Raw genomic sequence first — 16,318 nt, 5'->3', positions numbered from 1 at the left:
GCTGACCAACCTGGCCGCCACTGCACTGCGTGCATGCATGCTGTGACCGACAGAGGACCCCTGTCGTTCGGCGCTACACCTCAGCGAAGCCAGCACAGCAGTGAGTGAGGCGACGTGAGTGAGTGGAGGACTGTCAACATTAGGCAATAGGGCCGTAAAGTGTAACATTGTAGATCTATACAATTGCCAACATTTACTGGGTCAAGTTGGTAAGAAATATTCGCACCAAAACCAAGAAAGCTGCAGGGATGAAGCTGCCGAAATTTGCACCTCTCTTCGTGCCCCTTCATCGTCGTCTTGAGACGGCATCGGTGCTCCTGTGGTGGTCGCTTTTCATGTTCTCTCGACTCTTGACGCAGTTTGTCCTATTCTACATGCTTATCACAAGGTATGCATAGCATAGCTACGTACATACGTGTAACTGAACAAGACAGACAAATCCGTCAGTCCGGAGGAGTCTTTTATCTGTTTTGTTTTTTTTTAACTTTACTGGCTCTTTCCAGATGCAGTCTTCTCGGAACATGGTTCTATTCTAATTCTATGCCCGATCCACGTACAGACCTATTTTTCAGTCAGCTGAATCAGATAATTTTACCTTAAAGAACAATCCACTGGCACTTTACGTTGTCTGTAACGTTAACGTTAGATGTCGGGCTACTTAACGATTTGCCATATCTACTCAGATCAGAGGGAGGTCACCTCCGCCTCCCTGATCTACTTAAGTAGATCTACTTGATCTAACGTTAGAATGGTGTTGTATCCTGAAATGAATGCAGCTAGGGAAAACAAGCAAGATTTTCTGAGATTCTTAAGTGATAGTCTAATTCATTATAATAAATGCAGTAGGGTCTCTAGACATCTGGACTCTAACTGTGACAGTGGTTCTATTTGATGATGATAATTTGAAAATGGATTGACATCATCATCAGTGAATATTGGATTTGATGATTTAGATTATTCAAAACCTGGAATTGAATTTTATAGTTTGATTATATTGATAAGCTTATCTGCTTAAATCGGTGGAGTACAGTAAATTCTGAGTATACCGAAACCGGAACAGAAAACAGAAAATCTGCTCTTCAGATTACTGTCCTATTTGTAGTTAGACACTGTTGATATTGCACGTAACACTTATCTGTTGCTGCTTATTTCTTCCCACTCTCGGATAACTTAGCTCAGTGAAGTACAACTGTAAGGTAACTTAAGCTATGAATATGACTACAGTGTAGGCCTTGAATCAGGCAACATTTTTACCTCACATTTTGCTGCTGTATGTCTCTGTAACTGTCTCTCACCTGGTACAATCCCAACATTTTATCATAACCTAAATTTGTACCTTTCAGGTATTTTTGGGTCAGTCTCCTCCTTTTCGGCTGGGCCTACTATGACAGGGACACACCGCAGAGGGGTGGACGGCGATCGCAGTTCATGCGAAGTTTGAGCGTCTGGAAGAGGATGGCGGACTACTTCCCCGTCAGACTGCATAAAACGACAGACCTCGACCCTCGTCATAACTACATTGTTGGCTTCCACCCCCATGGAATCATGAGCATTAGCGCCTTTGTCAACTTTTCAACAGAGGGGACAGGTTTCAGCGCCATCTTTCCCGGCATTCGCTCCCATCTATGCACTCTGTCCGTCATGTACAAATACCCTCTTGTCAGGGATTTCTTTATGTCTGGAGGTGAGGAAAGCTTTGTTTCATTCTTACACTGGTGCAGTAACACACATTGCAGGCAGGTGGTCAGGTGGTTTTGTGTGTTTGGTTAGTGACCTTCAAGCCTAATAGAAGCAGCAACCTTTAAAGGCATAATTTACCATTTGCAGATGAGACAAAAACCCAGCATTAGTGCTTTAAAATAGTTCTGAAATGTGAGTTAGGGATAGAAACATTACAACCATTGCAAAAATTTGAAATACACAAAATATGAACAATAGTTATAATAAAAATGTTTCCAGACTGAACAGTCTACAGTTTAATGAGAAAAACACTGATATCTCCTTATGCTTTTAAGCTTTATGGCAAAAATTTTATATGGTAGGATGTTTTGTGATGCAACAGACCTACGCATATGCAACAAATGTGATATTTTGAACATTTTTTAAGTCACTGCTTCCAAAGGTAAACTGGACCTTTAAGTCCATGTTTATCATTTTGTGATGAGTGTTTATACAGACTACACTCTTGTAGCTCTTTGCATATATGAAAGCGGAGTTGCTCAATGGCAAAGGCATCTCAATATCTGAAGTCTTGTGAAAATAAAAATAAAAAAGAAGTTCTAGACTTGCACACATTTGTGCACTACTTACATGGTAAAGCATAGCACAGACTATATGGCACAAGCACTGCCCTGATCAATGAAATGATTATCAGTAGTAGAGTATTAAATTCAGCCGTACGGTGATAAAGAGTTGTCATTCACAAATGGCAAAGGTCACAGATATGAAATCTCAGTTCCAATCAGTAAACACCTTTATCTTTTGCCCTATCCTCATGTGGTAGCCATGAGGTAAAATGCTTATATCCCAAATCCATGATGATATTGTGCACCTTGGCAAGCAACCTTGCGACTACAGTATAACACCCATGTCATTATCCCTGTCTTTTACCAAAACATGACCAGTGGTATTTGTGAGAAAAAATTCATTTGATTAAAGATACTTGATAATCCTTGATTGCCTTTCAACTGGAATGCAAATTTTGTGAAGATATTGCATTAGTGCAACTATTTATATCTTAACTCCAACCTGGAGTAGACAAGTTCCATTGTAAGGAAAACTGATGTAACTAACTCTAATTAAAACATGATGCATGTCTTGGAAAGAATATAAATTAATTTTGCCATTTTATATTGCTGCAACTTTGTTTGTTTGCCTTTTTTTTATTACATTCCTTTATCATTCATGGTATGCCACTTTCATATTCTGTCTTTTCTCTGTTTGTCCTCTCTGTTCAGGTATATTCCATTTTTTTTTTCTTTTCTCTAGGTCATCTTCTATTTTTGTTATTTTTTTTTCTCTCTCTACATAACAATACTATGCTATGCATATCATGCTTATCTATTGGTGATTTCTCTATACATGGACACATGTATCTCCCTCATTAACAGTTTCCTCTTTATTTCTGGTTTGACATTACATTTAATCCAGTCATGTCTATTGGAAGCTGTGAATGTAAACGTTAACTGGTATTTATAACAAAGTTTTGTTTAAAGGGCTAACCCTTAATTCTCTGCTTCTCCTTCAGGTATGTGCGATGTGTGTAAGGAGAGTATTGACTACCTGGCGGGTGGACCCGGGCGGGGCAGTGCGGCGGTCATCGTACTGGGTGGTGCAGGGGAGTCTCTGGAGGCCCATGCTGGCCGCCACGTCCTGTGTCTGACCCAACGGAAAGGTTTCATCAAAAAGGCTCTCCAGCATGGGTGAGATTTTCTCACTATTAAGTTTTACATTCTTACTGATTAGAATTCAAAGGATATAGGCCTACTGTACTGATCTAGCTTTATTAAAAAAAAAAAAATAAAAAAATGTGGGCAGATAAACGGCATTAATTTGTAAAGAACACACAATCAGGAAAGAACACACAAGCATAGGTTTTAGACCCATATGATGTACTGCAGCATGCGTAAAAGATTTAAGTGGTTGATATTCACATTCTATCTAAATTGTATTCTTTGACAGTATGTCTCTATTTATGTGCAGTAGATATTTCTCATTTGTAGATTTTCAGAACTTGTGACATGTATTTTAACACTTAGTGTGAAATCAAAATTTTGATGCTTACTAGTGTTCAATCGAGTTACCCATATACACTGTAATACAAGACACTAAGTATACAAAGGAGTTCTACGTCATGTGTGTGATAACTCCATGGACGTACATATGAAGATAATTTGTTAGTAATGGTGAAAGTTTTAAGCGAATTCCTAGTTCGCAAATGAAAGTTTTATTGTCCTACACTCTGAAACTGTAAGGGTGTAGGGAAAATGTACATTGCCCAAAAAGCAGTACCAATTTTTCACCATCCAGCAGCAAATGAGGGAGTATTTAATTTTATAATCTGTATCAAGATACAAGCTTTTGAAATAGAAGCTATTAGATGTGCTTGATGCAATTTGTCCATGAATTACTTGATAGCTGTTTCCATAGTGTGAAATGAATCTTACAAGAACAAAGTCTGATTGGTATGGTTGTATGTAACCAAAGAGTGAAGAAAAATAATAAAGGAGGAGAGCTCGAAGATGAAATTTTTGGGTGATAACCTCTTCCGGCAGCGCCCATCTGGTTCCCTGCTACTCCTTTGGTGAGAATGACCTCTACCACCAGGTTCCTAATGAGGAGGGAACCCTCGCCCGCAGACTGCAAGAAAAGATGCAGAAGGCCGTAGGATTTGCCACGCCTTTCTTCTATGGCAGAGGGGTGTTCAACTACAGCTTTGGGCCTCTGCCCTTCCGCAGAGAAGTCAACACAGTTGGTGAGCAAATGGTCAAGATGTGCACCATGTTAGAATAAGAACTCCAAAGAATTATGATAATAGTGACCACAAGAAGATAAAAAATACTTTCATGTGATTTAATTTTTGCTCCGCTCTGCCGATATGGGTGAGATTCAGTTGATGTGATTGTTGTAGACAATAATATTTTTTACATATTTGATATGTCCAAAAATATTTGTACATGCTCTTATTTTCAAGTGAGTTCAGTTTTGCACAAATTCATAACAGGTTCTACACAGCAAAATACATTGTATACCACATTTACAGTATTTCATAAGTTGGCATTTCTTCAACTTTACTGAATACTGACAAAGCCTAATTTTTAATCACATGTATTGGAAGATTAACCCCATGAATAATTTCATGCATAGAATTTTTCTGCACAAACATTATATTGATTGTATTCAAGTGTGAATTCTATTAACGTGATTTGTATGTATTCTGTAACTTTATTTCCAGTGATATTTGTAATATAATCAGTTTAACATTTGACATTATTTTTAATCATTTAATTTTGAACATTGTTTCAAGCAGTATCACAGCTGCACAGAATTACTATAGAAACAGGACAGTTTTCAAGATGTTACTGTATTCCTTCATTGCTTTTACATGTTTACGATAGCATTATTAGAAACATGGCAAACTTTATTCCAATGTAATACATCAGATCAGGGCAATATTGAAGGAAAAGGTGGAGAAGAAGAAAGGGTATAATTTGAGGGAGATGGGATTAAAAAAATAAATGATAGATAGTCTATAGACGATGTTTGTTGCACACCCAGAAAAAAGTGGGATAGAGAGCACAGACCTAGTTGAAAATGGTTTAGATCGACATTTCGGACCTGGCAGAAAAAGCTGTTGGTTGAGGTGACAGACCTAGCAGAAGGGGTCATGCCAGCAAAGTAAGCCAAGCATTCTGTTACTCCTTCTTCCCCTCCTTTAATCTTCCAGTCGGTCGCCCAATCCCTGTGGAAAAGATGTCCGAACCGACACCCGAGGCCATTGACTCTCTGTGGCACACATACGCCAATGCTCTGCGGGAGCTTTTTGAGGAGAACAAGGTCAAGTTTGGCGTCAAAGAGGAGGTAGTATTGCAAATAAAGTGAGTGTTCAGTGAACCTGTGAAGATGCCCAGTTCTTGGAGGGAAAAGAAATATCACAATCATGACCTCACACTAAGCTCTCAGGAATTTCACTGCCAACGTGTCAAAGATGCAGCTTCTGAAGTGATCGTTGCCTAGGAACCAAAGTGTTTCGAGTGTGATGTAACTTCCAGAGAACAGCTAGGAAAAGGGTATTGGCAGATTTTTACTACCAAGAAAGGTGCTAACTTGCTGATTGGAGGTATTGTGTGTGTGTTTGAATGCCTTTAGCTGGATGCATGATGTAATATCTATGCACTTGGTAATAGGTGAAATCTGCTTCAGAATGATATTGGTTTATCGAGCTTTCTCTGAAATGATAAACAGTTGCCAACAGTAACATAGCACTTGCTGAGTGGCTCCAAGCACTTTAGTACATCAGAACTATTTTCACTGTGAGTATTTGATGCAAAAAAGAAAGACCATTGTGGCTGTCATTAATAATGATTTCTTTTGTAAATCATGTAAACTGATTTAGAATTTACAGTGCTGTCTCTTGTCATGAATTTAAGATTGCTGTGAGCATACTGTAATTTAGTCTTTTATGTCTTTTAAGAACAATGCTCAGGATTTAAACCATTCTCTGATCAGTACTTCTGTCTGTTAGATAATTTATGTGGACGAGTTAATGAGATATGCACATATATGCACAGTGCTTACAACAGTGCCAGAAAGTGACTGTTGTACTGTGGTATACTTTCAAAAAGTCTTGGGGAAAACTTTAATATCCTGCCTGTTATATATGAAGAACAGATCATGTGCCACACAAATCTGCTGTGTTTTTGTCTGCGATCTCAATGGCAAGGGACAGTTTCTTTGCCTTGTCGTAGTTCAGGTTGGGTTCTGCCAGCAGCCTTCTTTGAACTCATTCATCTCGCACACCACACACCATCGTATCTCACAGCATCTCCTTCAGCATCGAACCAAATTCACAGTAAACAGCCAATTGTTTCAGTTCTGCCAAGAACTCTGCGAGAGACTCCCTCTCTTTCTGTACCCTGGTGTTGAATTTAAAATCTCTGCACAATCGCCGAGGGCTTCGGTTCACCATTTGTTACCAGGGTAATCAATTCAGGGTACGATAGACCTCCTGGGATTCGAACTCGGGGTCCTCCGATCGGGAGTCGAGAGTCTTAGCCACTATGCCACAGCGCCCCCATGAATATGAAGCAATTTAGAAGAATGCATAATGGTGTGTGAGTTTTCTGTCTAATAGTAAATATATTGCGTAAGGTACAATTGTAGAGGATTTTAAAGAGCGGGCAGCTCCCTGTATGCACTTTCATTGTGTGATCAGCTCATCTGCAGGCTGTTCTTTCTATTCTAATCAGGGGGACGTTTTACAAAGAATTTAAATTGGTTTTAAAGGTCAAAATCAACTTCAAATTATGGTATGTCATTGATTTCCCAGTTCAGTTATATTAAGTGTTTTAAGAAACCAGTTCAGATTGTTATCAAGATTAACAGAAAAAAAAATCCTGTGTCATTTATTTCATTTTGCATATTAATGGCTCTATGTGAAAGTCTCAAAAATTTTCATTTTGAAGTTAGAATGATATTGAAGACACAGCAGTATACAACGTACCACAATAATCTGAAGTTGATCGTAATTAACTTTAAAGTTCTATGTGAAAGGCCCCCAGGATTTTTTTTTTTTTTTCAACCAGCTATCAGTGAATGGAAATGTGAATTTGGAAAAGGGTGCATGTTAAATACAAAGAGGTTACATACTAATAACATGAGAGGACAGACTGGTATTATACCCTGTGCAATTGCTCTGTGAGCCCGCAGAACAATGCTGCCTTTACTATTAAGAGAGACGCATCTCTGTCTTTTTTGTGCTCCAACAAGTTTGATCAGGGCTTGACGTTAGCATGAAAAATCAATCTGGTGACTTCATTTACTGAATACTTACCTTCATTCAGTGATTCTATAGAATATTGTAGGTGTTACTGAAATCATAACTAGATGTATAAGTAATGCTTTTAATCCCACGATGTATATTCATGTAAATCATCAACATAGAAGAAACCTGCATTCTTCAGCTTGACCCTAGTGGTTTTCATGATCTTCATAAGGGAGGGTCTTCATAAGGATGTGGCATGGGCGATCGTCTCGCTTGACACCATCACGGAGGGCTCTCTCGACCTTCACATTTACATTGACCTAATCATGAAGAATCCCTTTCAAGATGGAAACACAATTTTCCTGGCCTGTAGTTGCAGATGTGGTTGTAGATGTAGTTGGTGCTTCCTTGAGACCCACGATCTTAAAGTTATTTTGATGGGACAGCCTTTCACCCTTGTTGATATAGCCTTCCAAGTGAAGTACTATTCCAGACTGCAACAGACCTGAATACGTTGTTAATATCTGGGGCTTCTGACCCAATGGCAGTCACATATGTTACTACTCATATCTTATCTTCTTCTGAACACTGCTCCCCTTTGGACCGATCAAAGATATCCTTGGCTCTTTCTCTGGCCAGATCTTCCTCAACTTTTCGATCATGCTCTGAACAGATCAGCTTGACTTCCCTGCAAAAGGAAAAGAAAATGTAAGGTTTTGATGAAGTTTCTAATTCTTTCAAAGTATTGAACAAAAACTACATGAACATACTGCATTAGGATCTTTTCAAGCACTAATCATTCACATCTGTATAAAATCATTAGGCGGTATAGGATTATAAACTCTGACATTCAATTTCAATTTTCAACATACAATTTCTTTATTGAAATATAACGAAAACGTACAATTGTACAAATATCAACAAAATCAATCATTTGGTGCACAGCAATGCAGTGTAAAAAGATTTCAAATTAGGGAATCACAACTACAACAATGAACAAATAAAGATAAATTTTTCAAAGTTAGACAAATCATCTGTTTTCCAAGAAATGGAGAGGTCCTTGAGTAACACAGCTTGCAAGCTGTGGACCCTTCAAAATAGAAAAGAATACTGGAATACACTGGATAAAAGAATTAAATGTAACTTGTCAACCGAGTTGCAAACTGTTTTTAGGTAAATTGATGTTAGGAAAATTTCAATAACTGGTGTTTCAGGGTAAAGAGTGCTCTAGCCGTATTTCATTTATTGTTCTAATTCAGCTTTACCTGTCTCCTAATATAGTTAGAGTCACTCCGTTTACGCTTCAGAGAACTTGATTTAGTCTCACTACTTGTTTGTCCGGCCTCACTTGGGTGTTCAGCCTCACTTCCACTGGCGTGACCAGCCTCATCCATTTGTGCAGCCTCTCTTGAAGATGACGGTCCAGATGAGGATGTTGATGCTGTCTCATCCATTGGAAGTGGAGAGGCCAACGCTAATGGGATGAACCATGATGGGGGGGGGGGGGGGGGAATGGATGGACAGCATCGACAACTGTCGGGACGGCTTCTGGACTTAAGGATGGAGTCTTGGACCGAATCCCTCTCTGAAACATTTGCACCTGGGTAGTCTTGTAGTCCTCCTCAGTGAAGTGCCCACTACATATCGATATCTTCCTATACCTCAGGAAATCTCTCATTTCCAATTTCCTTTTTTTTGCATTAAAGTTTAACCAAGCTTTTTGGTGTATGCCGAGAAGTTTTCATTCTCACCCAGCATCTTTCCCGGCATGTTGTGGATGAAGTAGCCTTCCTGGTAGGTGTTGCTGCATCCATACACCATACAGCGAAACCTAGATGACCTCTTCTTCTTCTCCGTACCCTGTATTACGAGAAGAAAAAAAAAAAAAAAATAATAGAACTCTGTACCGAAGATTACACCAACAGGTTAAAAAAAAAGAAAATACCCCCCCCCCAAAAAAAAAAAAAATAAACAACAACAACAACAACAACAACAACAACAACAACAAACAAACAAGCAAACAATTCCTACTAAATTCAACTTAGTTATTAGTATTTATCAAACAAAACCTTTTTAGGGTATAACCACTTTTTCCCACTGGTAACAGCTCCATGTATGTAGATTAACCCATATCGGGCCAACGTACTTGTGTAAACAAACACCGCAGTGGCCCAGCACCGTTTGCGCACACATGCCAACAGGCAGACAACTCTCTGAACAATCACTCTCCATTAGCAAGCAATGAACAAAACATAGACAAGTTATATGTCATCTGAAAGAAGATAAAATTCTCTTTAAAATGGTATATGACATGCTGCCATTCAATGCACAGTGCAGTCATAGTACTCAGCAGAAGTGAAGTACAGTAATCCAAAAGTTACAAAATCAATTTGTTTGTTTGCTTTCATTCATGGATTAAGAATAGCAAATGTTGTAATTTTACACATCCAGTACTGGAAATGAAATAATCAGAGTGTCAGCGTTCTGGACATATGAATATCATGACCATTGATACAATAATTGCAGGTTTATATTTATGTTTATGACGATGAAGCCATTGCGAGTGCACGGGAAATCGATAGTATAATGTGTGCATCCTATAGTGTGTTGAAGTGAAATCGTCACGATATATGGATCTACAGCTTTTCAGGTTCGACTGAATTATGTAATTGGTGTACATACATGTGGATGTACATGTGGGGCTATTATCACAGTCGAATCATCGCCTGGCAAGTGTTCAAACCTCCTCCAAAACTGCGGCAGAAAATCTGAAATTGAGCACTCCGTACAGCTGTAGATAGCACCCACTGACGCTTTGTGGTTATTCGTGTTATTCCATGTAAACACACATTTTTTTCGATGACATTGACTTAAGTTACGAAAAACAATGCACTTGCATGAGGAAAACAAATGAGATTGAGCAGGCTGTGAATGGCTGGGTGCGCGGCGGTTGTCCTCTCGCCGTCGTCAGTTCGGGCAATAAGCCAGTTCGTAGTTCCACTTTGCGCATGAGCAAAAAAAGGTCATTTGTACCAAGAGGCAAGTTGGTTTTTAAATTCACTGAGATAAACATCTGTCATACAATGATTATTCATGCATCCTTGTAAATGTTGCTTGCCAGTACATCCACCTGACAGCAAACCTGGTATTTGGCAATAAGAATAAAACAGTTTTTTAATGCATTCAATGCAAAACAATGAAATGGATGCTTCCCCGACGGTTGATTGACAGACCATTCTGGTCACGTGGTCTACGCAAGTTCATTCATTGTGTGAACACGAATTCCATGAATTATTACGTCGGGCAAGCTTACCGGTACTCATAATGTCTCTCTGAAAACGATTGAAGTGCGTAACCAACTGAGAAAAAAGAAAGGTCATTTGTACCAACGTGCCCATGAGCTAATTACGAACTGGCTTATTTAGGTCATTTTAAGTCAATATTTTGGATAGTTTAGAGGGCATTGAGGGAAGGAAACAAGGAAATATTCAAGGTACACTTCAAATTGAAATATAATCGACCAGTAACTATTTTTTCTGGAGATGGAGGTTCAAAAAGCTGATCTTTGAAGGTAGGGATTTTGATGGATTTACTGTGAACAGCATGTAGTGTAATGACGTTGTGTTCTGCACAGTTCCCTTCAGTGACATCATAAAAAAAAATTACTGGACTGTTCCAAAACTGATATAACTGTGCAATGCAGAAACGAGTCCTAAAATCAGGTTTTCTGTTTTACCTGATTGAATTTGATGTAAAAGCGTTATTTAAACATAATATTCATAAAATTACCTTTCCATAGAGGTATAATATGTTGGGATTCATGCTTTTTTCAAGATTTCATCTTTACGACCAGTCACCAATTCGTAGCTATCCCACAATTGATGGAATTTCAGCCAGTTGGAATGATGCTTCATTTATTCCACCCCGTACTGTTAGTGATATTGGAAATATGCAGTCTCCAGCACATACCTGTACACATCCAAGCACACAGTCACAAACCCTGAATATCTTGTGATGCCGTCAAGGTTTCCATTGTAGGAGTCAATTTTTGCTACAATTTGCTCGATCTCCTTGCAGCACATGCTCTTTCTTACAGAAGGCATTGCTACACATCCCCTCTGCATGAATTCCTTTAGTTTGGTGAAAATCAATGACATCAATCCAAACACAAATTCAGGTCAATGCACTTTTACCTACAGACAATATTAACCTTGTCAGGCTGCAGTTTGTAGGTGAGAAGCCAAAAGTGTGAAACTTCAGTTGGTGGTCGTTCACATCTTTCTTACTGGTGAAGACGTAGCGGCATCCGTCGCGGTTGCACTGACCAAGCCCCTCCTCCTGGAACAGGGGCATATGCTGGCATGGTGGTACACTGGGTGCTTGAAGAGCTTCCGCGAATGTGACGAAGTGTCCCGGTGTTGCTGTAGATGACGATGGCGAAGGAAATTCCCTGAAGATGCGTAGGTCGTCCGCATTCATCGAAGGAGGGTGTTCTGTGCAGTGGTCACAGGTGTTACACTTTGTGAAAATGATGCATCCTATGCGTCTGTCCATGTGCTGGTGGATGAAGGTATATTCCTCGTCGATGGTGCTCCCTCACAGTGTCCTGGCTGATCCCCTGATGATGGCGTTGACGTAGTCGTAGTCCGCTCCGTATAGCTGCTGCTCTCCACCGCTGGGCTCTGCGTCAACTAGCACCCGCTTGCCTGAGAAAGAAAGGTGCCGCTAGTGAATGTCTCTGATGTTCGTCATTGCAGCATCGAAGATGGTGCGCTCTTTCTGTGTCTTCTCCTGTTCGGTGATGCTCTCGCGACATTGGGGTTGCTCCTCGCCGGGTAAGGTGGACGGCAAGTAGACGCTGGTCAAGGCTTTGGTGCAGGGGGCCCAGAGATGCTCCACGGGGTTCATCGTGGAGTCACATATCATATCTTATCATTTTTATCGTTAAAACCAGCCACCAATTCGTAGCCATCCCACAATTGATGGATTTCAGCCAGTTGTAACGATGCTTCATTTATTCCACCCCATACTGTTAGTGATATTGGAAATATGCAGTCTCCAGTACATACCTGTACACATCCAGGCACACAGTCACAAACCCTGAATATCTTGTGATGCCGTCAAAATTTCCATTCTAGGAGTCAATTTTTGCTACGATTTGCTCGATCTCCTTGCCGCACATGCTCTCTCTTACAGAAGGCATTGCTACACATGCCCACTGCATGAATACCTTTAATTTGGTGAAAATCAATGACATCAATCCAAACACAAATTCAGGTCCATGCACGTTTACCTACAGACAATATTAACCTTGTCAGGCTGCAGTTTGTAGGTGAGAAGCCAAAAGTGTGAAACTTCAGTCGGTGGTCGTTCACATCTTTTTTACTGGTGAAGACGTAGCGGCATCCGTCGCGGTTGCACCGACCAAGCCCCTTCTCCTGGAACAGGAGCATATGCTGGCATGGTGGTACACTGTGCGCTTGAAGAGCTTCCGCGAATGTGACAAAGTGTCCCAGTGTTGCTGTAGATGATGATGGCGAAGGAAATTCCCTGAAGATGCGTAGGTCGTCGGCATTCATCGAAGGAGGGTGTTCTGTGCAGTGGTCACAGGTGTTACACTTTGTGAAGATGATGCATCCTATGCGTCTGTCCATGTGCTGGTGGATGAAGGTATATTCCTCGTTGATGGTGCTCCCTCACAGTGTCCTGGCTGATCCCCTGATGGTGGCTTTGACGTAGTCGTAGTCCGCTCCGTATAGCTGCTGCTGTCCACTGCTGGGCTCTGCGTCAACTAGCACCCGCTTGCCTGAGAAAGAAAGGTGCCGCCTGTGAATGTCTCTGATGTTCGTCATTGCAGCATCGAAGATGGTGCGCTCTTTCTGTGTCTTCTCCTGTTCGGTGATGCTCTGGCGACATGGGGGTTGCTCCTCGCCGGGTAAGGTGGACGGCAAGTAGACGCTGGTCAAGGCTTTGGTGCAGGGGGCCCAGAGATGCTCCACGGGGTTCATCGTGGAGTCACATATCATATCTTATCATTTTTATCGTTAAAACCAGCCACCAATTCGTAGCCATCCCACAATTGATGGATTTCAGCCAGTTGTAACGATGCTTCATTTATTCCACCCCATACTGTTAGTGATATTGGAAATATGCAGTCTCCAGTACATACCTGTACACATCCAGGCACACAGTCACAAACCCTGAATATCTTGTGATGCCGTCAAGATTTCCATTTTAGGAGTCAATTTTTGCTACGATTTGCTCGATCTCCTTGCCGCACATGCTCTCTCTTACAGAAGGCATTGCTACACATGCCCACTGCATGAATACCTTTAATTTGGTGAAAATCAATGACATCAATCCAAACACAAATTCAAGTCCATGCACTTTTACCTACAGACAATACCGGTATTAACCTTGTCAGGCTGCAGTTTGTAGGTGAGAAGCCAAAAGTGTGAAACTTCAGTCGGTGGTCGTTCACATCTTTTTTACTGGTGAAGACGTAGCGGCATCCGTCGCGGTTGCACCGACCAAGCCCCTTCTCCTGGAACAGGGGCATATGCTGGCATGGTGGTACACTCGGCGCTTGAAGAGCTTCCGCGAATGTGACGAAGTGTCCCGGTGTTGCTGTAGATGATGATGGCAAAGGAAATTCCCTGAAGATGCGTAGGTCGTCGGCATTCATCGAAGGAGGGTGTTCTGTGCAGTGGTCACAGGTGTTACACTTTGTGAAGATGATGCATCCTATGCGTCTGTCCATGTGCTGGTGGATGAAGGTATATTCCTCGTTGATGGTGCTCCCTCACAGTGTCCTGGCTGATCCCCTGATGGTGGCTTTGACGTAGTCGTAGTCCGCTCCGTATAGCTGCTGCTCTCCACTGCTGGGCTCTGCGTCAACTAGCACCCGCTTGCCTGAGAAAGAAAGGTGCCGCCAGTGAATGTCTCTGATGTTCCTCATTGCAGCATCGAAGATGGTGCGCTCTTTCTGTGTCTTCTCCTGTTCGGTGATGCTCTGGCGACATGGGGGTTTTGCTCCTCGCTGGGTAATGATAATAATAGTAATAGTGAGACTCTTATAAAGCGCACATTTCTACCTAAAAAAGATACTCGAGGCGCTATAGAACAGAGTACATATTGTGTCACATTACAACAGTATCACAAAAATAGTAAGACAATAAACCAACAAACAATAGGCCTATATACGTACACATACTATACATACAGGTATACAATATTGTCAATTTAAATTGAAAATATATGTCTCAAGATTCTTTTTGAAACCATCAATGGAAGATGCTTCTGTAAGAGATTTTGGTAGGCCATTCCGTAGTTTTAGGCCCATATATGAAAAAGCCCGATCCCCCCAATTATGCTTGATTCGAGGTACCTGTAATTTTAGCGAGTTTGATGAACGGAGATTATGTGGTGGTTGGTGAAGATGAAGAGTATTTTGAAAGTAGACAGGGGCAAATTTGTGCAATGTACAGTAACCAAGAAGAAGAATCTTGAGTTAATATGTTTTTCTACAGGAAGCCAGTGTAGGGACCGAAGTATTGGGGTGGTATGCACAGTTTTCTTCTTGAAAGTAAGTAATCTAGCGGCACAATTCTGAAGACATTGCAGTTTACTGAGTTCTTTTTGTGGAAGGCTGCAAAACAGAGAATTGCAGAAATCTAGACGAGACGAAATAAGAGTATGCATCAGTTTTTCTGCTGCTGATCTAGTTAAGTATCTCTGAATTGAGCCCAGGTTACGCAAATGAAATCTTATAGATTGGGATACATACGAAATATGATCTTTGAACGTCAGATTTGCATCATAAACAACACCAAGATTACGAACTTTGTTCGAAGGCTTGATATTACTATTGCCAATTCTAAATAACATGTATCAGAATTCACTTTAGACAACATCTGTTTGGATACTATCAGAATAAATTCTGACTTACTGCCATTAAATTTGAGACCATTTCTTTCCATCCATGCCTTAACATCATCAATACGTAATTCCAATCGTTTTACAGCTTCAGAGAGTTCAGTCCTGGTTGGTGAAAAAGATACAAATATTTGTATATCATCTGCATAACAGTGATACTGAATGTCGTGTCTTTCAATAATGTGTCTAATCCTTGAAAGATATAGTGAGAATAGAAGTGGTCCACCTACAGACCCTTGCGGGACACCGCAAGTAGTGCAGCTGGATCAGAGTTACTGTCATTGATCTTAACATATTGTGAACGGCTGGTAAGGTAAGATTGAAACCACTTTAATGCAAGTCCTGTGACACCAACAGATCTGAGAGTCTGGGTGAGAATGGAATGGTCAACAGTATCAAAAGCTGCCGACATATCAAGTAAAACAACTGCAGTGATATTCCCAGCATCCATCTGTCTCAAACATTGATCAGTTAGGTCAGTAAGTAATGTCTCTACACTATGATCAGGGCGATACGCTGATTGGTGGCTATCAAGAAAATCATTCTCCCGCAAGTAGTCTCGTAGGCATGAAAAGGAAACACGTTCCATAACTTTGCTAACAAATGGCAGGTTTGAAATTGGTCGATGATTGTTTAACATGTTCTTATCTAAATGAGGTCTTTTGAGGGTTGGAAATATCACCGCTGTTTTCAATTCATATGGCACAACACCTGTTGCAAAACTGCCATTTATTATGCTCGTAATGGCAGGGGCAGTCACTGATACACATTTTTTTATCAGATTCGTACAAAAAGGGTCTAATTTACATGACTTATTTGGAGACTTCATAATCATATTCTTAACCTCAGTTACAGAGTTTGGATTTAGTGAGTCTAATTTTGAAGTAGTTGCAACTTCAG

The 16,318-nt window shown here is 40.6% G+C and overlaps 1 protein-coding gene across 1 annotated transcript; it reads left to right on the top strand.

The window, feature by feature from the left end:
* Positions 1–248: 248 nt before the first annotated feature.
* LOC140244696 (2-acylglycerol O-acyltransferase 1-like) lies at positions 249–5,601 on the top strand. The gene is made up of 5 exons (XM_072324311.1): positions 249–388; positions 1,344–1,684; positions 3,248–3,422; positions 4,275–4,474; positions 5,447–5,601. The coding sequence occupies exons 1-5, from the start codon at positions 249–251 to the stop codon at positions 5,599–5,601; spliced, it is 1,011 nt and encodes a 336-aa protein (XP_072180412.1).
* The last annotated feature ends 10,717 nt before the right edge of the window (positions 5,602–16,318 follow it).

Source organism: Diadema setosum, chromosome 21 (assembly GCF_964275005.1).
Source record: "Diadema setosum chromosome 21, eeDiaSeto1, whole genome shotgun sequence".
In the NCBI taxonomy this organism is placed as follows: Eukaryota; Metazoa; Echinodermata; class Echinoidea; order Diadematoida; family Diadematidae; genus Diadema; species Diadema setosum.
Note: the sequence above shows the minus strand (reverse complement) of the source record. Positions and strands in the feature narration are given on the sequence as shown.